Source organism: Ammospiza caudacuta, chromosome 24 (assembly GCF_027887145.1).
Source record: "Ammospiza caudacuta isolate bAmmCau1 chromosome 24, bAmmCau1.pri, whole genome shotgun sequence".
NCBI classification, from domain to species: domain Eukaryota; kingdom Metazoa; phylum Chordata; class Aves; order Passeriformes; family Passerellidae; genus Ammospiza; species Ammospiza caudacuta.
Window position 1 is genome coordinate 7,635,897 of NC_080616.1, and position 24,782 is coordinate 7,660,678.

Consider the following 24,782-nt stretch of genomic DNA (forward strand, 5'->3'; position numbering starts at 1 on the left):
AAGCAAACAGCAATTAACTAACAATGATGAATGGTAAACAGCCCCAGTCCCACGCTAGAGCGGGACTTTAAAGCCCGTTTATCTAAGCTAAAGCTGCTCAAGGGGAAAAGCAAGTTTATTGGGTAAACTTTGTCTCAGCCACCTTGCTATTAAAGCAGTCCACAAACAGAAACTGCATCGTATATTCTGGGGGGAAAAAGGAGCAAGAACATAACCCAAGCTCGTGACATGGAAGTTACAATGCTGTGTGGAGCAATTATCCCCAAATGGAAGCAATGGGGAAAATATGAAGCAGCTCCTTCCACCCCCACGGCCTTGGGTTAAAGTAGGAATAATGAGAGACCCCTTAAATTCCATCTGATATTCCCTTTTGGCCTGGGGCTGTCAGTCCCACTTTTCTACTGGGAAGGAGGGAGCTGGGCAGAGTTGGCTAAGATTTTATCCACTTGGATCCTTTTACTAAATGTAACGTTATTATTATTATTATTATTATTATTATTATTATTTCTAGTTGAATGTATCATGAATAAGATATAATTATCATCATTATTAGCATTATTATAATTAGCATTATCACCATTATCATTATTGTTACTATTATTTCTAGTATTCCTATTTATTATTATTCCTATTGACATTATCATAATAATCATCAGCATTATCATGATTTTATTATTATTCCTATTATTATTATTATTCCTATTGACATTATCATAATAATCATCAGCATTATCATGATTTTAATATTATTATTCCTATTGTTATTATTCCCATTATTCCTATTTTTTATTATTATTATTCCTATTGACATTATCATAATAATCATCATCATTATCAGCATTATCATGATTTTCAATTATCCTCATCCCTCTCCCACGCCAGACCCTCCCCTCGGGCCCCGGGGCAGCAGAGGGGGGTCCCGGAGCTGCGAGGAACGGGGGGAAAAGCGGGGGGCAGGACGGGAGTGGGGGCGTGGGGTGAGCAGGGGATGTGCAGGGGATGAGCAGGGGATGTGCAGGGGATGCAGGAGATGAACAGGGGATGCAGGGGATGTGCAGGGGATGAGCAGGGGATGTGCAGGGGATGTGCAGGGGATGCAGGAGAAGCGAAGGGGATGTGCAGGGGATGTGCAGGGGGATGCCGAGGATGCAGGCAGGGGATGCGCACGGGAGGCGCGGGGATGCAGCGGGATGTGCGCAGGATGTGCGCAGGGACGCAGCTCGATGTGCGCGGGGATGTGCGCAGGATGTGCGCAGGGTGTGCGCGGGACGTGCGCGGGGATGCAGCGCGGTGAGCGCGGGGATGCAGCGCGCTGTGAGCGCGGCTGCGGCGGGGATGCGGCGGGAGGTGCGCGGGGATGCGGCGGGGCGAGCGCGGAGATCCAGCGCGACGTGCGCGGGATGTGCGCGGGGATGCAGCGCGACGTGCGCGGGATGTGCGCGGGGATGCGGCGCGACGTGCGCGGGATGAGCCCGCGGATCCAGCGCGACGTGCGCGCCGTGTGCGCGGGCATAGAGCGGGACGTGCGCGGGATGTGCGCGGGCTGCGCCCGGGCCGTGCCCGGCCCCGATCCCCCCGCCGCCCGGCCCCGGTACTCGCCTGGCGCCGCGTCCCCGGCCCGCGATCGCTCCCCGGGGAGCGGGGCCCGAGCGGGGCCGGCCGAGCCCCCCGGGCCCGCCTGGATCCCGCGCAGAGGCGGCGGCCGCGGCGCCGAGGTCACGCTCCGATCCCCCGGAGGCAGCGAAACGCCGGGAAAAGGCCCGGGGGGAGCGGCGCAGGAGTGAGGGGTCCCCCCCAGACTCCTCGGAGCCGCCTTCCCCCCGCATTCTCCTCTTCTTCCCCACCGGAGCTGGGATGTCCCATCCCAGGGGATGACGGCGCAGTCTTTGAGAATCCGGCACAAACAGACGCGGATCTATTTCGGGATTAAAAAAAAAAAAAAAAAACAAACAGCAGCGTGAGGAGAAATAAATGTCTGGCGGCCGGGTTTGAAGTGCTGCGTGTTCCTTGCAGGGCTGCAGCCCCTGCGTGCGCCGCTGCAGCTCCGGGACCACCTTCCAGGACCTCCACAGTCATTAGTGGGTATTATCCTCGCTCCCTCTTAGGAAGTGGTGGGATAATCATTCCCCATTTAACGGCTGGGAAACTTGGCACAGCGCGCATTAAGTGATTTGCTGACAGGCACACGAGAAAATTGCGCTAGTCAAGCGTTCTCCCAATTATGCCGTCCTTGGAACTGCATAATTTCCCTGCGTGATTCCAAACACGGCTCAGACTCCCTGGGCAGGGCTTCGTCTCTGCAGCTCAAATCAGCGACAGGACCTGTCCCCGTCCCCCCCGGGGGCTCCGGTGCCACCGCAGAGGTGGCCGGGACGTGCAGGTATAACCGGGGGGCTCTGGGGAGGCGGGGGACGCTCCAAGGCCGGGGGTGCCGCACCGAGCCCCGCTCGGAGCCTCCCCGAGCGCTGCCCCAGCTCCGCGCCCCGCGCACGGTTCCGCACCCAGTGGAAATTCCCCAGCGGTGCCAGCGCTGGCGCCTCCGGGCACCGGCACAACCTCCCCGAGCCAGCCGGGGCTGGGGCGCTGCCACCGGGACAGCGTTGCGGCCAGCGGGGGGATCCTGGGGAGCGGGGGGAGCCGGGGAACAGGGGGGACGGGGAGCGGGGACGGAGAGTTGGGGAGCGGGGATGGAGAGTTGGGGAGCGGGGATGGGGCCCCTCGCCCTCCCCCGCCGCTCTCCGGGCTCCCCTGCCCTCATTGCCATGGGCCCTGCCCGCCCCGCCGCCTAATCTGCGCTAAGTGGGACTGCCGATGAACGCCGCGATAAATTTAGAAAGAAATCTTTGTGTGGGTCAGAGGAAAAGCACGGCGGCGGGGGAAGCCGAGCTGCGGCGGCGCTCTGCCCTGCTGTGCTGTGTCTTGCCTCCTCTCCTCTCCTCTCCTCTCCTCTCCTCTCCTCTCCTCTCCTCTCCTCTCCTCTCCTCTCCTCTCCTCTCCTCTCCTCTCCTCTCCTCTCCTCTCCTCTCCTCTCCTCTCCTCTCCTCTCCTCTCCTCTCCTCTCCTCTCCTCTCCTCTCCTCTCCTCTCCTCTCCTCTCCTCTCCTCTCCTCTCCTCTCCTCTCCTCTCCTCTCCTCTCCTCTCCTCTCCTCTCCTCTCCTCTCCTCTCCTCTCCTCTCCTCTCCTCTCCTCTCCTCTCCTCTCCTCTCCTCTCCTCTCCTCTCCTCTCCTCTCCTCTCCTCTCCTCTCCTCTCCTCTCCTCTCCTCTCCTCTCCTCTCCTCTCCTCTCCTCTCCTCTCCTCTCCTCTCCTCTCCTCTCCTCTCCTCTCCTCTCCTCTCCTCTCCTCTCCTCTCTTTAAATAAAAGATTTTTCAGTAATTTAGTGGAAAGGAGCGGAGGAGGCAGCGCTGCCCTGGCTCTGACCGCCACCTGACATTTCAGCCGGAGCCTCTTAAAGAGCGAGTTTGCCTTGCCCAGGATTTGTTTATAAGCACGAGCAGGGCCAGCAGTTGTTAATTCCTCTCCCTGCCTGCCCTGCCTGCTTCTTCCCAATCGCTTTTGTTAATCTCTTAAATTGTTTTAAAACAACAACAACAAAATAATGGCATTAGCGGTGCGAAATCCCCGTGAAATCACCAACACAGCCCCACGTCCCTCTCTCAAATCTGAGCCTTCCAAACTGTTTTATCATTTGCTGGGAAATTATATTGTACCAGCACGAGGAGAGGAAAAGAGTTTTCTGAATGTATTTCCTTTAATAAGCTATTAAGACCTTGTACTGCTAATTAAACTATTAATTAGACGTCTTATCGTTGCTAAACACGTTAGCATGTTGCCAAAGCAGCAATAAGCCTCTGGGGCAGGCAGGAGATAAGGAAAGAAGGAAGATGCAAACATGAAGATTAAAAAAATATTAAGAAAAAAAAATCAAAAGAACCAGAAATAGCAAATAAATAACTAAGAGTCAGAAGGGTGATGTATTCTTAATTTATAGGAACAAAAATAAGTAACTTGAGAACCAATTTCCCATGTAGGAGCCCTTGGGGCACCTGTGTCTTACACAGGACAAAAGGGACAGAACTTTTCAGACCTTTGTTTTTCTGCAGTCAGAGCAGTGGAACCAGAAATGGAACCCATCTTCCCCAACATCAGAAGTCGCCATTAGGAAATCAACAGAAAAACTATTCAAAAAAATGTGGGGTTTTCCTTCTCCAGGAGAAAAACACAAAGAATTTTCAATAGGAAGACCTTAACTCAAGGAATTTCTGCATCTGGCTCCACACTGACCCGCAAACAGCACCCCTCGCTCACCTATCTTGATTTTTTTTTAAGTCAAAAAGGGAAATTTCCAGCCTCCCAGCACTTGGGATGCTCTTGGCACGCTGTGAAGGTGTTTCCCCCTGCCCCTGCGGCTCCTTCAGGAATGAGGAGGGGTCAGGGATGGCTCTGCATCCCCCCAAGGTCCTGCTCCCACTCTGGGCGCTCAGTCCTGGCTCCCCCTGGGTTTTGAACACATTAAAATATTTTCAGACCCCAATTCCTCAGCGTTTGCCTCCGACAGTCGATCTCAAGGGATGGATAATCTCATTTACGTCTGTTACTACAAATCAAAACAGCAGCAAATTAAATGGATCTGAAGGCTGAGATTAAAGGCTGCAAACACATGGGAAGTGCCTGTGATGCAAAGAGCTGTAAATATAATTTGTTCTTTTAAAAGGGAGGGATGGAAAAGCCCTACACAGACGCTGTTCTTTTACCTGGAAAGCAAAGACAGGATCATTGAGGAATTAAGGTGGAAAAGACCTCTGAGATCAAGTCCAACCTCTAAGATCAAGTGCAACCACTAATTCAGCACTGCCAGGCCCACCACCTTGGCTGGAAAACGAGGAAAAAAATCAAAATGAGCTTGATCATCACTCTTTTCCAGCTGTGGGAATTGCCTTTGTGGCCAGCTGAGGTTTAGGCTGGCTCAAAGCTGGGGCTCAGAGGGACTGAGCCCAGCACTGCTGGTTCCCTGGCTGGGATTTCAGGAGTTCTGATGCTTCTCCAGCTTCTTTTCCTGAGGTGGGACACAGGATGTCACCAGAGCCCTCCTGTGCCCCTGAATCCCCTGGGTCAGACCAGAAACCCTGCAGGGATGGAGCAGCAAAACTGGGAGAGCTCCCACATTGAAAAAGGAACGCAGGATCTGACACTGAGCAAGCAGATGGGAAAGAAATTGGTGTGAAACCCACATTATAAATGCCACCATGGATGTTCTCCGTTCCTGCAATTTGAGCCCCAAGTCCTACTGTTGCCCTGATTTTTTAAGATTTTCTAAGCCTTCTGATGTTTGCATTCTTGTAACAAACTTTCTCACACACTTTCTGTAAATAACTGATTGTTTTGCATTCTCTTATGGAGGAGGAGAAATTTGATGATTTGTCCAGTGTCATTGGAGAGGTGGCACTGTCACCCTCCAATCCAGGGTCACTTTTGGAAATCTATAAATGTTGGAGTCAGAAATTAAATCTAAATCTATAAATGTTAGAGTCAGAAATTAAATCTAAATCCATAAACTAAGTCTATAAATGTTGGAGTCAGAAATGAAAAGTCCCATTTTTTACCTTGAGAACAGCAGTGTGTGCAGGTTGCGTGTTTTGTGCCCTGTAGTGACATCCTGGCACATAATGCTGTTCACATTATTTTTCTGTAATTCCGCGGTTTCTCTGATCCTGGGGCTGGATTGCAGCACCGCGGGCTCTGTGCTGGGGCAGGAGCTGGATTTTGGGAGCAGCAAAACTGTGAGAGCTCCCACAATAAATAAGAAATGTGGGATCTGCCAGGGCAGCATTCCCCGAGCTCCAGATGCCCTCTAGAGTGATTTATGGAAACAAACAAACTCCACAACTTTGGTGAAAGTTGTAAAATGTGGGAATCGTTCCCCTAAAATGACATGCGTGCCTCTGGGAACTCCAGATCCCCTTTTATCCCCCTCTCAAATCCACACGTGTGCAATTTCGCAATACATATTCATTCTACTGATTTCGTGCGACATTTGCCGCTAATTCTTTATCAGAAAAAATTCCTGGGCCATTTTGACCCTGCTTTCTCTCTGTTTCAGAGTCCAAGGGCCCTCCCTTATTTTTGTCTTTCGGCTGAAGCAGTTTCTTAGAGCACAGGCTTTTTTGTGAGAATAGACTAAAAAGCAAGAAACAGGCTTAACTCAAGGATGCACATTTCACCTCAATCTAAACGGATTTGTTACTCTGGAAAATCGCCACTGTGCCTCTGGAGCCTGCTCGGAGCGCTCTGGCGGAGCACAGCCAGCAGATAGCAGCATTGGAGCACAAACGAGCAAAAATGAGCACAAATGTGCCCAAATGTGCCTCCCGTGCGCCCCCAGCCCTGCGGGATGCTCGAGACTCCCACCCCGCTCCGCTCCACAAAATGGGAAATCAGTGACAGCAAAAAAGGCTGGAAAAGGCTGGAAAGGCAGGGAAATGCTGGGAAAGGCAGGGCATTTCTATTTCTATTTCTATTTCTATTTCTATTTCTATTATTTCTATTTCTACTTCTATTTTTTTTTTTTTTGTATTTATAGTTAGCACCTTGTATCCCTCCCCATTCTTCCCCAGAGGATGTTTTCATGCCAATTATTTTCCTCTGAAGGGTCCCCTTCAATATGAGGCTCCCCAAGGTAAAGATTGAGCTAAAGATTGTGTGGGAGCAGAGTGTGAGCTCATGACCCAGGTAGGAGCACTTGCACCAGCCCTGAAGCACATTTATGGGAAATCAGGCTGCTCTCGGGAGCTGAAATGGACCCAGACCCCCCAAAATGGCCCAAAAACGCAGCGGTGAGTGAGGCTGCAGGGGATGGTGAGGGGAGGGGGCAAGGAAGGGATGCAAGGGGGCTGATAAGGAAGGAATAATAAGAAAAACCTTTTTGGCCGGGCCAGGGCTGTTTGCACACAGGCAAAAAACTTCCTGAGCTGGAAGTGCAGCCTTTCCCTGCCTTTCCCTGCCTTTTTTTCCCCAGTCTTTATTCCAGCCTTTCCCAGCCTTTTCCGCTGGCTCAGCACCGGCCCCGCTCCCGGCATTTCCCCCAATCTGCCTTCGGAGGAACCTTTTGTTTTGCCAGAGCCCTTGACTGTAACTTTATTGTCCCTGCCTGGCTGCAGGACATTCCCTGAGCTGTGGAAAGCAGCGCACCTGACGTTTGATTAGATCTGCAGCTCCTCGCGCTAATTAGATAAACAATTACCAGGAGAAAACCACCGGCCCCAGCATATCAGCCTTTCCCCGGGAATGTAATTTGGTTTTCCTGCATCCAGCCGGGCTGCCTGAGGTCAGGCTGCCCCAAAACTCGAGCAGAGCCTGGGGGTGTCCCCTGAGGGTTCCTGCTGCGCTCATGCCAGGGGAGCAGCTTGGGGAGGGTCAGGAATCCCAGAGGGAATCAGGAATCCCAGAGGGAATCAGGAATCAGGAGAGATCCCATTCCCAAAGCTCCTGCCCTCGGTGCAGCTCCAGCATCTCCACCAGAGAAGGCTCCAAGGGCTTCCCTGTGTTCTCCTGCAAATTTTTGGGGCAGGAAATGTTGCTGGGTATTGCAGAGTGAGGGAGCCCTCACAGAATCCCAGCATCACCGAGGTTGGAAAATCCCCCCAGGATCATCAATCCCCAGCCCAGAGCACTGAGTGCCACATCCAGGTGCTACCTCCAGGGATGGGGACCCCAAACCCCCCTGGGCAGCCCCTGCCAAGGCCTGGCCACCCTTTCCATGTTGAAATTCCTGCTGCTGCCCACCCTGCCCCTGCCCTGGTGCAGCTTCCCTGCTGCCAGGTCAAACCCCAGCCCTGCACATCACTCTGGAGCCTCTTTTATTTTCTCAGGAATTAACTGGGCGTTTCAAACCTCAAAAAAAACCCCAAAAACCAAATCAAACAAAGGAGGTGTAGCAGCCTACTGCACGTCACTCATCCTGCAGACGTTTTTTGGGAGAGGAATGTGCTCAGAGCAAGCCAGAGCCTTTAGTCATGGGCTTTCTGCTGGGAAAGAACCTCCGTGAGAGGCGTTGTCCTCCCACCCTGCTGGCAGCAGCCAGAGCCACACATCCCGCAGGGATCAGCACTGCTGCTGCTCCAAGGACACAACGGAGAAACCGGCTTTTAGTGCTTAATTATTTTTCTTTTTCAACCGGGATTATTTACAACGAGATCTGGGAGAAGCAATTCACACCAAAGCAAACAGCCTGGAATATTTTAATTGTGTTTAAGCAACTCTTGCACCCACAAAAAAAAAAAAAGAAAAACAAAAAAAAAAAACCAGCCCCAGGTGGTGATGGATGCTGCTGTCATTGCTTTGAGCACTGTACCAGATAAAATCCCTTCCCTCAGGTGTTCAGCACTGAGAGAAGGTTGGGATGAATTCACTGGTGAGAGGGTAGATCAGCTCCAAGGGCCATTTTGGGGTGTGGAGGTTGCTGCTGGTGCTGGTGTTGAACACCACCCCTCCTGGGCTGGCACAATCAGGGCTTTGGCTCCCTAAAAATGTGCTTGGGATGGGGAACAAACCTGCCCAGGGTCCCACTGAGGTGCCGGGAGCTCGGTGTGGGTCCTGCAGTGCTTCCCTTGGGAGTGGGATCAGCACAGAGAGGGGCCAGACCTGCTCCTGCTCCTGGTTTGGCGTTTCCCACAGTGAAACCCTGCTGTGCCCCTGTCCCAGCTCTGCGTCCACGTCCCAGCTCTGGTGCAATCAGAGGAGCTCTGCCCTTTGCAGAGCTGGGTTTTGCCTCCCTCTCATCCCTCTGGGAGCCCTTTGGAACCTCTCCTGCCCCAATTCCTGCCCCAGGCACCCACAGAGCCCTGCCCAGTGTTCTCCATCTCACCCAAGGGATGAATTGCCGGCTCTGCCTGTCACAGCCCCCAGCCCCTGGCAGGAAGAAGCTGGGGAAGGTTTTTCCCCCCTAAAAAACCTTTGGGACACAGTCCTGGTAGGGTTCAAAGAGAAAGAAGTTGACATTTCAGCCTTCAATTCCATGTGGGAAGTTTTAGGCACAGCTTCAGCAAATTCTGCTGGGGTAGGAAATAGAGGAGCCCTAAAGACAGGAAGGGGTTAAATGCCTGGTGGTCTCAGAAGAGGAAGAAGTCCTGCACTTAAACATAAAGATGAGATTATAAACAACTCTGTTAACCAAAACTATCTGAAACCTGAGAGGCTTTTGTCGCTGCAATCCCAATTTAACTACTTTGGACAGCCCTAACATATTGCTGCCAGAAACCTGGGCTGCCCGGAGCCAAACTCTGCCTCTGCCTGAAAGCTGGGGAGGCCAAAGGCCGCTGCCATTTGTCCTGGTGTTCTTCTGACAACAAAAGCAGAGAACAGCTGCACAAAACTGTCCTGTGCGGTCAGCGGGAGGAGGAGGAGGAGGAGGAGGAGGAGGAGAAGGAGCCGCTCTCCGGCAGCTCTGTCTCTCCGGGTGCTTTGGGCTGATTTTGGAGTCCTTCACGGGGACGATGATGAGGATGCAGAAGGTTTGCGGTGCGCAGAGCTCTCCTGCGAGCCCCGGGCTCCGGGCGCGGTCACATCTCGGTGTCGGCGGGGCGGTGCTGCCGGCCCGAGTGCCCGTTCTGCGAGGCCGCGGGGCCCGTGCCCTTCTGCGGGCTGCCCCCGTTCGCGTTGGGCGGGTTCGGCTTCTCCTGCAGCTCCGCCGGCTCCTGCGAGGGCGACATCAGCAAGGTGTTCCCCTGGCTGCCGTTCTCCGTGTCGTAGGGGTCTTCAGCCTGGGGACAACAGGGACACGGTGAGACGGGGACAGGGAGGCTGGGGCTGGGGCTGCCCACGGTGCCCAGGCAGCAGGGACAGACAGACACAGGGCAGGGCAGGAGGGACAGACAGACAGAGGTCAGAGAAGGGCAGAAGAGGGCCTGAACCAACGTGGAGCAAGAAAACCACCCAGGAACTGCAGTTTTTGGAGCTGTGGTTTTTCCTGCAGCGCCTGCAAGAGAAGCTTTTTGTCAGGTTTTGCTGTTTTCTCCTAACCAGGTTTTGGAGCCACCCTTGCCTTGGGACAGAACCTCTGCTGGCCACTTTTGCCAAGGAAAAAAATCACCATGGAACGGGAATGATGGAAATTGTCTCTTTTCCTTCCCTTCCCTTCCTTTGAAGGGCAGAGCTGGCTGCCAGGTGTGTGCAGCTCTGCAGGGCTGGGTGCTGCTGTTGCTGAGAGGAGCAGGTGCCCCTGGAGGAGCCAGGGCCTCCAAGGATTCCCCAGATGTTGTTCAGCCCTGGAATTGGCAATTCCCAGCTGGAATCCCCTCAGCAGCACCCAGCACTCTCCTGGATGGACTCCACTCAGTCTCTTTTCCATGGGTGGGCTGGACACGCCTCACCTGGAGCTGGGCACTGCCAGGGGCTCCCATGGCACACAATGCCACTGCTGCCAGCCCCAGGGATGCCAGGCAGGGTCCCTGCCCCTGACACAGCATTTCCCAGCTCTGGGGAAATCCTTCCTGGGCAGGAAATGCCCCGATGGCCTTCCAGGACATGCTGGGCAGGGATGGGGAAGTCATGGCCTGGGTTCACTTTACACAGGGTCACGTCCCCAAAAATCACTGGAGGGGAGGAGTCCTCAGGGCCAGCCTGCCTGGGGAGGGGAGAATGGAAATAGGAAATTTCTGCCTCTTTCTTTCTTGATATGTTTTATTACCGTGGCTGGTGGGGAGAAGTTTCCTTTATTACAGCAGGGGTACAGACACGGGACTGACACAGGAATGGGAATTAATGGGGTGTCTCTGTTAATGACAGACTCGAGAGGATTCAGGGGCTCTGGAGGGGTCTTGCTGGATGAGCTCTGGCTGCTGAGCACAAAGAAGTGTTAGACCTGTTAGATATGAGGGAAAAGGGCAGCGCTGCCGCTGCAGGAGCTGATTTTGGAGAGGACAGAGGTTCTCCCTCTCCCTGTGCAATGCCCCTGCCCTGCCCAGGCTGGGGGCACCCGGGGGGTGAGTGCGGAGCCCCGGGGGTGGGGATCCCCCTGTGCTGCCCCCCGGGCTCCTCTCTAGCCGCGGCTCTGCCACCTGTAAGCACTGACCAGCCTCTGTCCCGCGGGGCTCCAGCTGCGCCGCCGCATCAGGAGACACCCGGCCAGCCCCAGCAGCGCCAGCAGCAGCCCCGAGGTCACCAGCGCGATCAGCGTCCTCCGCGATGGGTCCCGCCGGCCCCTCGGGCCCTCCTTCTGCAGGGATGCTATTCCCAACTGGAAAAAACACAACAGCACAGAGAGCGGCCAGTGGGACAAACAGGAAACGTTCGCATCTGCTGCACAGGCTTCAAGCAGTGCTGCTGTCACCTCCTTGGGGAGCTCTGCTGGCCCGGCCCTGCCCCGGCCCTGGCTGCCCTCACAGGCTCCTTCCAGCCTGGGCTCTCCTGGGGCACAGGAACTTTGGAATTTGGCCTCTGGAGCACAGCTGGGGCTTGGAGCACCTGGCTGAGATCTCTGTGAGCACTGCAGCTCTGCTGCTCTGCTGCCCCAGCCCTCAAAGGCTGCTTACTGTCCTGGGTCTCCTGTGGCACAGGGAAATTTGGCCTCTGGAGCACAGCTGGGGCTTGGAGCACCTGGCTGAAATGTCTCTGATCATTGCTGCCCCGGCCCTGGCTGCCCTCACAGGCTCCTTCCAGCCTGGGCTCTCCTGTGGCACAGGGAACTTTGGAATTTGGCCTCTGGAGCACACCTGGGGTTTGGAGCACCTGGCTGAGCTCTCTCAGCTCTGCTGTTCCTACCCTGGGACTCACCTGGAGCTCAGCCCCAGCCAGTGCCAGCCTCAGGGGAGGGCTGGGGGAGGAATTCATTAATGCCAGCCTGGACTTTGGAGAATCTGAGTGCCAACTGCATCCTGAGAGTTACTGCTGGGTCTAACTCTGCTGGGAAAACATTTCAGCATTTACAGAGCCATGGCACAGCTTGTGCTGCTTCTCTTGTGCTGCATCCCTGGTGGTCGGCTCCAACCACAGGATCCCAGGCTGGTTTGGACCTTAAAAATCACCCAGTGCCACCCCTGGCATGGCAGGGACACCTTCCACTGCCCCAGGGCTCCAACCCTGCCCCGCCTGGCCTTGGGCACTCCAGAGGTCCCTGCACCCCTCAGGCACCCCCAGACTGGAGGCAGGTCCCAGTCTCAGCCCGTCCCCAGCCTCAGCTGAGCAGCCACAGCTCTCAGCCCCCTGGCCAGGCACATTCTGCAGCCAAATTTGCTTAAGGGATTTACCTTTTCCCTGTGGGACTTCTGGAGCGTGTTCAGGAGTTTGTCAGGATCTGCAAGGTTCAAAACAGGAGATCACATCCCACATGTTACACACATTAAATATATCCATCACGCATGTTACACACATTGAATGTTCATGACCTTACACACACACACACACACATTCCAGCCACGGATCACCCTCTGCAGCTCAGGGCACACCAAGGAGCCTGGCTGAGCACAGGGGATGCTCCCGAGGCAGTTCCACAGCCCCAGGGGTGCAGCAGGACCCCAGCAGAAGGAGCAGAATTGCAGAGAGGTTTCTCCTCCCAGGATCTGCCTCACAGCCCTGTCCCACTGCCCACACCATGATCTGAGCCATGGAATGCCCGCACTGACCTTTCTCCCCTTTGAGGATGAGGAGCAAGCAGTCCCTGTCCAGGCTGGATGGGGTGAGTTTGATCTCACAGGGGGACTCCACGCTGTGGGTTCTGTTTTCACACACTGCTTGCCATAAATCTGACCCCTTCCTCTCCACAAAGTGTTCCTGCCAAAATTTCAGAGAGAGCAGCCATTAGTCCAAGCAAACTGAGCAATTCTCTGCCTCGGCCATGCTGGTGGAGGTGTTGTGCTTTCCCATTTGGATTTTGGTGTCCTGCAAAGCTGAGCTGGGTGTCAGACCCTCCCCTCCCACCCCAGCACTGCCCAACACCTTGGAGGTAGAGGTGCTCATTTCTCATGTCTTAACTTAATGAGAATAAATTAAATGCAGGCATTATTAGCAACTCCTGAAAATGGCATTTAAACAAAGCTAAATTTAGGCTCTGAATCGCATGGCAAGTCTCCCCAGTTTTTGGGCTGGAACAACTGAAGAGCTCTATTGTTTCAGAGTCCCAGGCAGGGGCTGGGAAAGGAGGGAAATAACAAAGAAGCATTGAGCCTTCCTGTTTAGGAAATGTCTTCAATGTTTTTGCTAGGTTGCTGATCAAAGGCTAGGTAAAAAACCACATTTCTCACATTTTAGAGCTGCACTGACTCTGGTGGGGGGGGGAGGAGAGGAAGAGGAGTGAGGATCTGCAGCCTTTGTGGGCTGGTTTCTGCATCAGACAGGATGAGATTTCTCCTTGGGGATATTTTCAGGCACAGCCAGGCTCACAGACAGAGCCCAGCTTTGCCAAACCCTGCTCAGCCCCCCTGTGCCCACCCCAGAGCCAGAGACAGCTCCACTGAGCCCTTACACACATTGAATATGTTCGTGCTGGGCTGGATCCCACCCTGGGGCTGTGGAAGGGAGAATCCCCCTGTCCTGTCCTGTCCTGTCCTGCTCTGCCCAGAGCCCTCCCCAGGTCCCTCCATCCTCTGCAAGTGCCAGAATCCAGAAACTCCTCCACGGGAGAACAACAAACAAATCATTTTCAGCTGTTTCTGTAGAGCTTGGCTCGGGGGGGGGGGGGGGGGGGGGAGGAAGGCCAAGATGGAACAAGAGACCCAAGCGTGTATTTTCCTTTCTGAGCTGTGGAAAGACTCATCGGAGTGTCAGAGTTTCCCTCTGCAATTAGCAGCTCCCGGTGCCAGCTGATTGCTCATTTGCCTCGGGAAAGGCCAGGGGGAGAGAGGGACACAGGTCCTGCCAGGACTGCTCTGCTCTGGCTCCAGGTCCTGCCAGCGAGACAGAAACTTTAAGGAATTTAGAGATTTAGAGGAGCTGAGATTTTAGTTGGAGATAAGCTTTATTGGAGTGAATTAAAATAAATGGATAGGCCTTGATGAAGTTAAGAGTTAGTGGTTAACTAATAATTGATTGCTTGTCAGCACAATGTTTGCTTAGCTGGGTTTATAATGAAGAATATAGAAATTGATAAATAGCTTTTGGGAACATAAGACAATTGTTTTTAGGAACATAAGACAATTGTTTTTAGGAACAAAAGACAATTGTTGGACTCCTCTATTCTGAAACCAATTGAAGATGAGGAATGGGAGTTCTACCAATGGGTTCATTTGTTATATAAAGGCCAGAACGAGGCAGATTTCATTTACTTCCTCATTTTGGGACCCCTCACCATGCAAGGCACCACTGACCCATTTCAAGGAACAAACTGCTCATGCTTAATAGCTTTTGAACTAATTACCATAGGAAGTGGGGAATGGGATGTACCAAAGTTATGAATATGCATTTGTGTTTTGGGTATTCAATACTTGTAGAGATAAAAGGACTCCGTAATCATCTGTAAATTGCAGTGTGTATTTGGGAGCTATCCCACAATAAACATCCACTTTCTAGCTCTAAACTGTCAGAGAGTTTTTGTCCATGACAGTTGGATATCGGTACTAGATGAATATCCATATTTTTAATAAACCTCCAGGAGCTGCCTGGTCCCACCCGGGGCTGGGGAGGGCTCTGCTGAGGGGACAGCCCTGCTATGCAGGGGCTGCACAGCCGGCCTGCAGCAAGGTTGACTTCATAAAATAAATAACAATTGATGATTTTCCAGTGTATCCATAGCAAGGAAGAAGACAAGGCCGTCAGCATGGGAGCAGATCAGAAAGGACACGAAAGACATGAAAATCTTTGTAAGCCGACTCTGTGCGTAAGCAGATGTGCGTACGTGCCTCATTAAATTTCTGTAAAACTTTTGCCAATCATATTGACGTTAATTTCTTTGCACCAATGAATATCCAGTGGGAGAGGTTTTTCCCCCCACCCCGTGGGTGATTTAAACCTCCCTCCTCCAGCTTAAACCCCCCTTATTCTGTCACAAATTCCCCATTTTTGGTGCTCAAGGCCAAGGATGGTCACAGAGAGCCTGGAATCCCCTCGGGAGCTGCTGGTGACACCGAGCAGCTCCTTGCAATGCCCTGTTTTCTTTCCTAGGGCACTTGGCAAGACAAAAAAAGGCGCTTTTGTTTCCAGCAGGGAAGAGGAAGGAGAAGAACAAAGGCAGCTTCCTGTCGGACACGGTGGGAGACGCTTTAGAAGCCAAGCTGAGCCCAGAGCTCAAAGGGAAAAGGAGAATTTGTGCAGCTGGGAGGGCGCGTTTCCCCTGGAACCCTTTGGGGCTGAGACCATCCCCTCCTGCACCGCCCCAGGGCGACTGCTGGAGCCCCCCACCCCAAAGAGCCCCCAGGAGGGTCTGGGTGACCCCAGGCCTGCAGGGACACTCACGCAGGTGCTGGACTCGTTCAGCTGCAGGCAGATGGCCCCGGCGCTGTCACCCGCATCCCTGGCACTGTGGCAGCTGATGGCAGGCTGGAGGGAGAGCACAGGGGTGTCAGAGCCCTGTTGGGGTGTCTGCCAGGGCCCTGCTGGGGTGTCAGTGCCATGCTGGGGTGTCAACGCCATGCTGGGTGTCAATGCCATGCTGGGGTGTCAATGCCATGCTGGGGTGTCAATGCCATGCTGGGGTGTCAACGCCATGCTGGGGTGTCAATGCCATGCTGGGTGTCAATGCCATGCTGGGGTGTCAACGCCATGCTGGGGTGTCAGAGCCATGCTGGGGTGCCAGCCCCAGCCCAGCCTCCCCATGTACCCTCCTCCTCACCTTGGGGCTGGTGCTGGCCGTGGGCAGGGCTGTGGTGGCACCGGGGACATCGGGGTGCTCCGAGGTGCCCGCAGGGCTGGGGGTGCCCGAGGTCTCTGCCCTGTCCCCAGGCTGGGTCGGGGGGCTCTGGCTCGTGGGGACCCCCGGGCTGCCCTGGGGGCCCAGGGAGGAGCCTGGCAGGGATGTGGGGGCCAGGCTGGGCTGGGGGCTGCTGTTCAGCTGGCCAAGGAGCTCTGAGGATGCCGTGGTGGCCCCGGAGGTGGCGGTGGCTGCAGATTGGAGGAAATGCAGAGAGAAGGGCTCAGGAGGAACCCTGTGAGCTCAGTGTGTGACAGATATTGATCTGTCAGAGGCAGCTCCAGGAGCCTTTGGCTCTCCAGGGAGAGCTCATTAGCCCTGGTTCTGCTAATTCTGCCTAATTCTGCCGAATTACACACACCCACAGCTTGGGGACAGTGGGGTCATTTCTGGGTGACACTGGCCACCCCCAGCATCACCCCCAGCTCCTCCCTGGCCCCGAGGCTGCCAGAGCAGGCTCTGATCCCAAGTTCCACCAGGGAAAGGCTCCCTGCATCCTCCCATCCCTCCTGAGCCCTCCAGAGCCTGAGCTGGGGCTCCCATCCTGGAACCCCACACTGGTCTGGGCTGGGGGGACCTCAAAGCCCACCCAGGGTCTCCCCAGCCATTCCAGGGACACCTTCCCCTGTCCCAGGTGCTCCCAGCCCCATCCAGCCTGGCCTGGGACATTGCAGGGATCCAGGGGCAGCCCCAGCTGCTCTGGGAATCCCATCCCAGCCCCTGCCCACCCTACCAGGGAACAATTCCTGCCCAAAATCTGATTTAAACCTCCCCCCTCCAGCTTAAAGCCATTCCCCCTCATCCTCTCCTCCCAAAGGCACTCCCGCAGGTGGGTCCCCCAACACGTGTGGAGAGATAAACATCCCTGAGCTCTTTGTTCTGACCAGGATGGGGCTGAGGTGCCTGGGCTGCTGTCCCCAGGTGGGATTTTTTGGGTGGAATTAAACCTCGTGACCACGCTCAGGCTCTTTTGTTGAGAGCACAAACCGTGCCTCAACCAGCACCCTACAAATGTGATTCTGGGCACAGAGGCTCCCAGGGATGACAGAGGGAGCCCGGGCAGGGGTTACCAGAGGCCGGCCTGGCGCTGCTGCCGTCCCCCGTGGCCGCGCTGGCGGCGGTGGCCGTGCTGTCCCCCGCTGTCCCCCGGCTGCTGTCCCCTCCTGTGGGGCTGGCGGTGGCCGTGGTGCTCCCGGCGGCGCAGCCTGGGGGGAGAGGAGCTCTCAGGAGCAGGAAAGGTGCAGCTGCCCCCCCAAAGTCGCTTCTTCTCGCCCCAAGAGGAACCCCTGGGGCACGTCTCGGAGAGCGTGGAAAATGCGTGTGTTTTACGGCTGGCTTTTGGCAAAAATTCAAATGAATATTACATGTGTTGTTTTAGAAAGTTGTGTTAATTCTGTGTTAATTAACGCAGAATTAGTTAATTAAATTAGTGTTAATGGTGTGTTAGTTCTCTTAAGTAGTGTGTGAAATATAGTTTTAGGTTATAAAAATTGTTAAAATAGAAACGATGACATGCAGGATACTTTTTTTAAAAGAAAGGATTCGCAGTGAGATAGCAGCCACAGGACACCTGAATCTTTCAGAGAAAGAGAATTTTTTGCCCCATTATCAGAATAAACGAATTTCTTCCCGCCTCAAAGTTAGGATTTGGAGGAAGAAGCTGACACTGCCAGACAGAACCCTGTGTTTGAATGGAATTTATGCACCTTGTATGAAGTGTATGAATATGCAACAGGCTATTGATTTTAAGGGTTAATCCTTTGTTAACTGTGTCCTTTTTCGGGCTCATGTTGCCCAGAAAAAGGTACCCAGCCTGTCCATAACTCTTTGTCTTTATTGTCTCATATTGTCCTAATTCAAATTGTCCAAATTATTATTCCTCTAATTGTATTACTATTTTATAGCCATTTTATTACTATTAAACTTTTAAAATTTTAAAAACAAGCGATTGGCGTTTTTCACAGAGAGGCTCAGGGGTGAAACTTTTCATTCATGAGCAGCAGAGTCTGGTGCAGCCCTGAGGGGCTCCAGGGCTCCCAGAGGAGGAGGAGGAGGAGAGGCTCTATGCTCACCCCAGCCCAGCCCCAGCTCGCTGCTGGATGCACAAAGCTCTGCACAAAGCTCTGGATTTCAGAGCAGTTTGGGTTTGTAATCCTGGGAGGGGAGAACCAAGCCTTGGAAGAGATCACTGGTGTGCCTCAGGATAGATAAGTTGGATTTACAGTTGCAGGCACAGTCTCAAAGTAAATAGAAACATTCCCACTGGCTTGGGATCAGCCCTGACTCATGAGCGAAAACATCTTTGGAGGTAAAGCAGAATGCTTGGAGGGTGGCTTGCTGTTCTAACCTAAAGTTTATATATTGCTTCCTGCTGCCTTACGGAGATGACACTTCCAGCTTTTCCTTCTGCAATGAGCTGTGTGAGTCAATGAAAATGCATTTCTCCCCATTCCTCAGCTTCTCTCCCCAGGATCTATTCCCACTTTAGCAAACAGCTCCAGTCTCTACCCCAGGGCTCCTGGTGTTTAAGATTCTTATCCAGGCACTAAAGAGAAAGTCATACAGAATGTGTTGTTTCATTTGCAGCTGTGCCCAGGGGAGCCCCAGCTCCGAGAAAAGTTACTTCATCCTCCCAAACCACCCTGAGAGATGGAGCAGCTCTGGCAGGTCCTGGGCAGGATCTGCTGCCAGGGAACAGCTCTGGGAGCTGGGCATGGGCCTGGCAGGAGCTGCTCTTGGCTGGGTCAGCTCCACAGAGCCTGGAGGGCTTGGGAAGGGCAAAGCCTGAGGGCTCTGGGGTTGGTTTTGGTAAGGGCAAAGCCTGAGGGCTCTGGGGTTGGTTTTGGGAAGGGGAAAGCCTGAGGGCTCTGGGGTTGGTTTTGGGAAGGGCAAAGCCTGAGGGCTCTGGGGTTGGTTTTGGCTGTGGGTGGCACAGGCAGAGCTGCTGGTGCTGCTGGGGGAGGCTGGGGAAATGTGGGGCTCAGATTGGTCCTGTGGGGCTGCCCACACTGCTGCTGCCCACCCTGATCTATCCCATCCTGATCTATCCCATCCTATCCATCCTGTCCATCCCATTCTATTCATCCCATCCACCTCATCCTTCCTGATCCATCCCATCCATCCTGATCCATCCTGATCCATCCTATCCATCCCATCCAGATTCATCCCATTCTGATCCATTTATCCATCCTATCCTATCCGTCCTATCCATCCTATCCACCCCATCCTGACCCATCCCATTCATCCTGTCCTGATCCATCCTGATCAATCCCATCCCATCCCATCCCTCCCACCCCTCCTGGGCTGCAGCTGCTCTGGGGGCCCTGCTGAGGCTCAGTGCAGGTGTCTGGAGCTGCACTTTGGGTTCTGGCACAGCTTTAGCTCAGGGGGAGAAGTTGCTCCTTCTCCAAGGCAGCTCAGTTCCAGCTGCTGAAGTCACTGAGTTTTCCTGCTGACTTTTAGCATATGAAAAGCAGGAGGCAGGACTGGTGCCCAGAGCAGGGAGCAGCCCAGAGGCAGGGCCAGGCTTTGGGCAGAGCCAGGCTTTGGGCAGAGCCAGGCTTTGGGCAGGGCCAGGCTTTGGGCAGGGAGCAGCCCAGAGGCAGGGCCAGGCTTTGGGCAGAGCCAGGCTTTGGGCAGGGCCAGGCTTTGGGCAGGGCCAGGCTTTGGGCAGAGCCAGGCTTTGGGCAGGGCCAGGCTTTGGGCAGGGCCAGGCTTTGGGCAGAGCCAGGCTTTGGGCAGAGCCAGGCTTTGGGCAGAGCCAGGCTTTGGGCAGGGCCAGGCTTTGGGCAGAGCCAGGCTTTGGGCAGGGCCAGGCTTTGGGCAGAGCCAGGCTTTGGGCAGGGCCAGGCTTTGGGCAGGGCCAGGCTTTGGGCAGAGCCAGGCTTTGGGCTCAGCTCTGTCAGGCACAACTTGAATTCTCACATCCCCAGAACAATGCAGCCCTGCCGTGACCTCCCCGAGTGCCAGAGCCACCCAAGCACCTCTGAACTCCTCCAGATGTTTGCAGAGCACCCCAGGTACTCCTCATCAAAGCCCTTTCAGCACTGAATAGTGGACTGGAGGCCTGGCTGCTGCTCAGTGTAGTTTGGGAGAGGAGCTGTCACTTTGGATTTCTTTTTCTTGCTTTCTTGGAGCATGTGCAGGAGCTTTTGCACAAAACATGGATCAGGGGTTTTTATGAAATCTTTGGGCTCATGAGATAAATAATGATGCGGATGTGGGCTGGATAATCCACGTGGTGCTCAGCTGAAGAGGGTTATTTATTGCAGCATGCATTTTTAATGACTTTATTAAACTTTGTCAGTTTGTTAGGATTGAGGGTTTAGAGTTTAAGCCAAGCTATTTATTAACCTGGGAGAAATCTTCACCTGGCAATGCAAGCACGTGCAGGAGCAAAACCATGCAGAGATGGGAAAGAAAATTGCACTTCCCAGCACCCATTGTGTTCACCCACCCAGGGTTTAAAAAGTAAATGATTTTTTAAAGATATTTTAATAACGAGGCTTAGGAAGGATCTTGGATTGAATAAAGAAAAGGCAACAATATAAATGTTAAACTTGCTCCAAGACTCATCCCTGAGCGCTCAGCCAGGGCCACAAAAAAGCTCTGCAGTGGCAAAGGTTCAGGAAAGAGGAGGGAAGTTTCCATCACTGCATCCCAGTCCTGACCCACAGCAAACAGGACTGAGGGAGCTGAATCCCACTGGGAACCTCTGGGCAGGACCTGAGATCTGATCCTGCCTCAGATCCCCTGGTTCACCTCTGGCAAAGCCTCTGCTCAGCCTTGGGCTCCTTGGGCACCAGGGCAGCTCCTCAGCTCTGCCTTTAACAGAGATTATTGCAATAAACAGAGTTTGTTCCCCAGCTCTGGGCTGGGATGCAGAAGAGGAGTTCTGGAGCTCTGGGATGCAGGACAGGAGGGTAAATAGACCGTGGGATGTTGGAGAGGAGCTGTGTGATGCAGGAGAGGAGGGTAAATGGACTGTGGGATGCAGGAGAGGAGGGTAAATGGACTGTGGGATGCAGGAGGGCAGCTCTGGGCTGGGATGCAGAGAAGGAGCTCTGAAGCTGGGGGATGCAGGAGAGGAGGGCAAATGGACTGAGGGATGCAGGACAGGAGGGTAAATGGACCGTGGGATGCAGGAAGGGATCTCTGGGCTGGGATGCAGGAGAGGAGGGCAAATGGAGCTCTGGGATGCAGGAGAGGAGGGTAAATGGACTGTGGGATGCAGGAGAGGAGGGCAAATGGACTGTGGGTGGGATGCAGGAGAGGATCTCTGGGCTGGGATGCAGGAGAGGAGGGCAAATGGACTGAGGGATGCAGGAAGGGATCTCTGGGCTGGGATGCAGAGCCTGGGGCCGCAGCCAGCCCCGGCTCCCCCCAGCAGCCCCTCCAAGCCCTCCAGCCGGCATTACTCATGCCTCTGCAGCTCCCGGCCATGTGGCAGGAATTCAAGCGGGTGGAGCCCTCTTCCCTCTGGAAATATCTGATAAAAACGCCTCCCCTCCCCCTTTTCCTTGGCCCAGACAGGATGTGGGTGTGGGGCCGGGGCCGGGGGCCGGGGGAGCCCCCCGAGCTGCCCCAGCACAGCCCAGCTGCTGCTCCAGCCTTGCCTTGGGGCCGGGGCCTCTGGGGCAGCCCAGCACCTTCCCGGGGCTGGGATTTCTCCTGGCTGGAGCAGCAGCCTCCAAAGGATGTTAAACTCGAGCAGCTGGAAGCTTTAAAGTCTCTTTTTCCTTTCCTGATGTTCAGGGCTTTCGTAAGTGTTGCAGAAGGAGTGGAGGAAGGAAAGGACGTGTGAAAATGGCAAGGAAAGAGACTTTTCTAAAAGTTAAGGTTGGCAGAGAGGAATGAAAAACATATAAAGAAGAAAGATGAAAGGTTAAGTGAAAGAGTAAAGTGTTTTTATTAGGTACAAATACAACTGAGCCTCCCAGTTCCACGCTCACTGTGAGACGAGCACAGGACAGCTCTGCATGAGCTTCATCCATCCCCAGCTTTCCAGCACAGGCTGCTCACAGCATCCTCCCAGGGGCTTGGGAGGGGCTGGGAACTGCAGAGCACTCTGCAGAGCAGGGGTGGCTGCAAACCCTTCCTTGGGACTGGGGAGGAACCCCAAGGAACCAGGCAGAGGGAGCAGTTCCAGGGATTTGGGCTTTCCCAGGGGATTTTCCCCATGGAGTTGGACCAGGCTGGATCCTGGCGCTGCATCCCAGAGCCCAAACTGCATCCTCCCCACAGCGCAGCCCCACACCACACCTGCAGGCTCCTGCCCTGTCCCAGTGTGGGATTTTCCCTGTAAAACACGTTCCTTTAGCTGGAGGAGCCCTGGCAGCTGCTCCACCCTCAGCAGCGCTGCCAGGAGCAGCCCCAGCCCAAAGCAGAGCTGGGATTTCCAGGGCAGCTGCTCAAATGGAGCCTTGGATGGATCCTCTGGGACTCCCCACGGGGCTGAGGAACCAGCAGAGCCCCAGGGAGGATTTTTCCCAGCAGTTACACCGAGGAGAAGCCAAACTCCTCCACCTTGCAGGCAGGAATATCCTGCAGGAGTGACGGGCAGGCACATTTTGCACAAAGCATTAAAGCCTCTGCAGCCCACAAGCTTTATCCTTCCAAAATCTGAGCTTTTTATCCCTTTTCCATCACTTTTGTTTTGTGCTCAAGGTTTGGAACTGGAGGTTTGAAGCCCAAGCTTTGCCTCACACCTTTGTCTCACACCCTCGCTCGCCTCAGCCCAACCACACAGCCCTGAATGTCATTTTTCTCACATAAAATTGGGTTTTTTATTCAATTCCTTTCAAATTAACACAGACTGGAGGGTCAGCCAGCGGCTCAGGTGAGCAATTTACCTGGGCAGCCAGGGGAGCATGAAAGGAGCTCTGTGAAAGAGGAGAACAAAACCCAGTGAATTCCTGCAATAGATCTCCTCGCTCCCATTCGTGTGAGCAAGAAAAAATCACATTTGAGGAGACACCCGCAGGCTCCTGGCTGCTGTCCCAGCACACCAGGCAACACACAGAGCGCTGCTTCACTTTTTTAGTCCTTTTTTATTACCTCATGGCTGTTGGGTTTGGGACAAAAATGATAATATTTCCCTAAAACACAACCCTTTAAAAAGTAGCACCTAGAGAAAATCTCAGCACTGCTATTCATCGCTTCGCACGATGAATATTTGAAGAGCTGCAATAGGAGATTTTAATATTTATGGAGGCTCATTTGATTTTCAGCAAATGTTTAGTTCCAACCACAAAACAAAAGCGTGGCTCATTTACACCAGAGCAGGCTGAGAGACAGCTTGAACTGTGGCTGCACTCTGCCTGTGTGCAGGGACACCTCCTCGTGTTACCCAGGAGTTTGTGGGGGGCTTTACCCCCATTCCTGTCCCTTTCTGAGGTTTTGGGGTGGCACTGAACCCCAAACTCGTGGAGAAGCATCTTCCCCCCATCTGCTGCTCCCAGGAGTTTGTTGGGTGGTTTTATCCCCATCCCAAACTCGTGGAGAAGCATCTTCCCCCTGTCTGCCGCTCCCAGGAGTTTGTGGGGAGCTTTATCCCCATTCCTGTCCCTTTCTGAGGTTTTGGGGTGGAAATTAACCCCAAACTCCTGGAGAAGCACCTTCCCCCCCATCTGCTGCTCCCAGGAGTTTGTTGGGTGGTTTTATCCCCATCCCAAACTCCTGGAGAAGCATCTTCCCCCCATCTGCCGCTCCCAGGAGTTTGTGGGGGGCTTTATCCCCATTCCTGTCCCTTACAGCTGAACCCCAAACTCGTGGAGAAGCACCTTCCCCCGTCTGCTGCTCCCAGGAGTTTGTTGGGCAGTTCCATCCCCATTCCTGTCCCTTTCTGAGGTTTTGGGGTGGAAATTAACCCCAAACTCCTGGAGGAGCATCTTCAGGAGCTGCCCCAGGCCCTGTCCCTGCTGCCACCCGGCCTTGGGGCCATCAGTACTCACCGGCCAGCTCCAGCAGGCAGAAGATGCAGAGGAGCTGCCCCCACTCCATGGCCGTGGGATTCCCAAAGCCTTTCCCTGCTCCGGGGCAGCTCCTGGGCTGCTCAGTCCCGCAGCAGCTCTGAGCTCATGCGGCTTGGTTGGAGTTCAAGCCTTTGAGATCACTCGAAGCTGCTGGGGTGGGTTTCTCTTCAGGGGTTGTGCTTGTGCTCCGGGACGGCGAGGTGGAGTTTCTGGGCTTTGATTTCCCAGTTTTTATACAGTTCGTGGCAACCTCGCTATCACTTAGGTAATTTTCTCCTCCCCGCTTTCCTGCCAGCGGCTTCAAAACAAACAAAAGATCAGCCCTCTCCCCAGCAAAGGATCCCAAAGGCTGCCTGGGATTAACTCTTTCCTGAGGACTGCTGCTTTCCTGTCCAAGGAGGGCAGGGACACAGCCTGGTGCAGCTGGAGGCAGGGACTGCAGCCCAAACTGCAGCTGAGCTCCTTCAGAGCAGAGCAAGCACAGCCCGAGGAGAGCAGGGATGTGGGGAAACCCAGGTCGGCCCGGAGAGCCCCAAGCGTGGTCCTGGCACCGTGGGAAACAGGGGAATGCTGGAAATGGGCTTCAGAATCAGAGATTTTCCCAGCAAATTAAGCAGGGAACTGAAGGATGCGGAATCATCGCTGAGCTGAGCAGAAGTGACTCCATTAACTCCACTAAATCAACTCCAGTCAAACAGGGAGCACGAAGCAGATGGGTTAGAGAAGGTCTGGGGCAGGGGAAAAACCAAAAGGAAGAAGTTTTGGCATGGAAGCTGGAGCAGGATGGGAGAGCAGGAAAAACCCACAGGCAAAGGGTTTGGCATGGTACCTGGAGCAGGAGCAGGATGGCAGAGCAGGAACCTCCCTGATCTCATTGGGGATGCTTTGTGGGAGCCCTGGGAGCAGCACAGAGCCCTGGCTGCAGTTTTATTTCCCAAATGGGAAACTTGGCTCTGGTTCTGCACTGCAGGCAC

At 54.1% G+C, this 24,782-nt stretch overlaps 1 protein-coding gene across 1 annotated transcript; it reads right to left on the reverse strand.

Moving 5' to 3' along the window:
- Positions 1-8,266: 8,266 nt before the first annotated feature.
- CD34 (CD34 molecule) lies at positions 8,267-24,077 on the reverse strand. The gene is made up of 8 exons (XM_058819372.1): positions 23,788-24,077; positions 16,906-17,040; positions 15,758-16,026; positions 15,382-15,465; positions 12,618-12,765; positions 12,243-12,289; positions 11,069-11,233; positions 8,267-9,758 (listed from the first exon to the last, which is right to left on the reverse strand). Exons 1-8 carry the CDS (start codon positions 23,834-23,836, stop codon positions 9,558-9,560), a joined length of 1,098 nt encoding a protein of 365 aa, XP_058675355.1. The 5' UTR covers positions 23,837-24,077; the 3' UTR covers positions 8,267-9,557.
- Between the last annotated feature and the right edge of the window lie 705 nt (positions 24,078-24,782).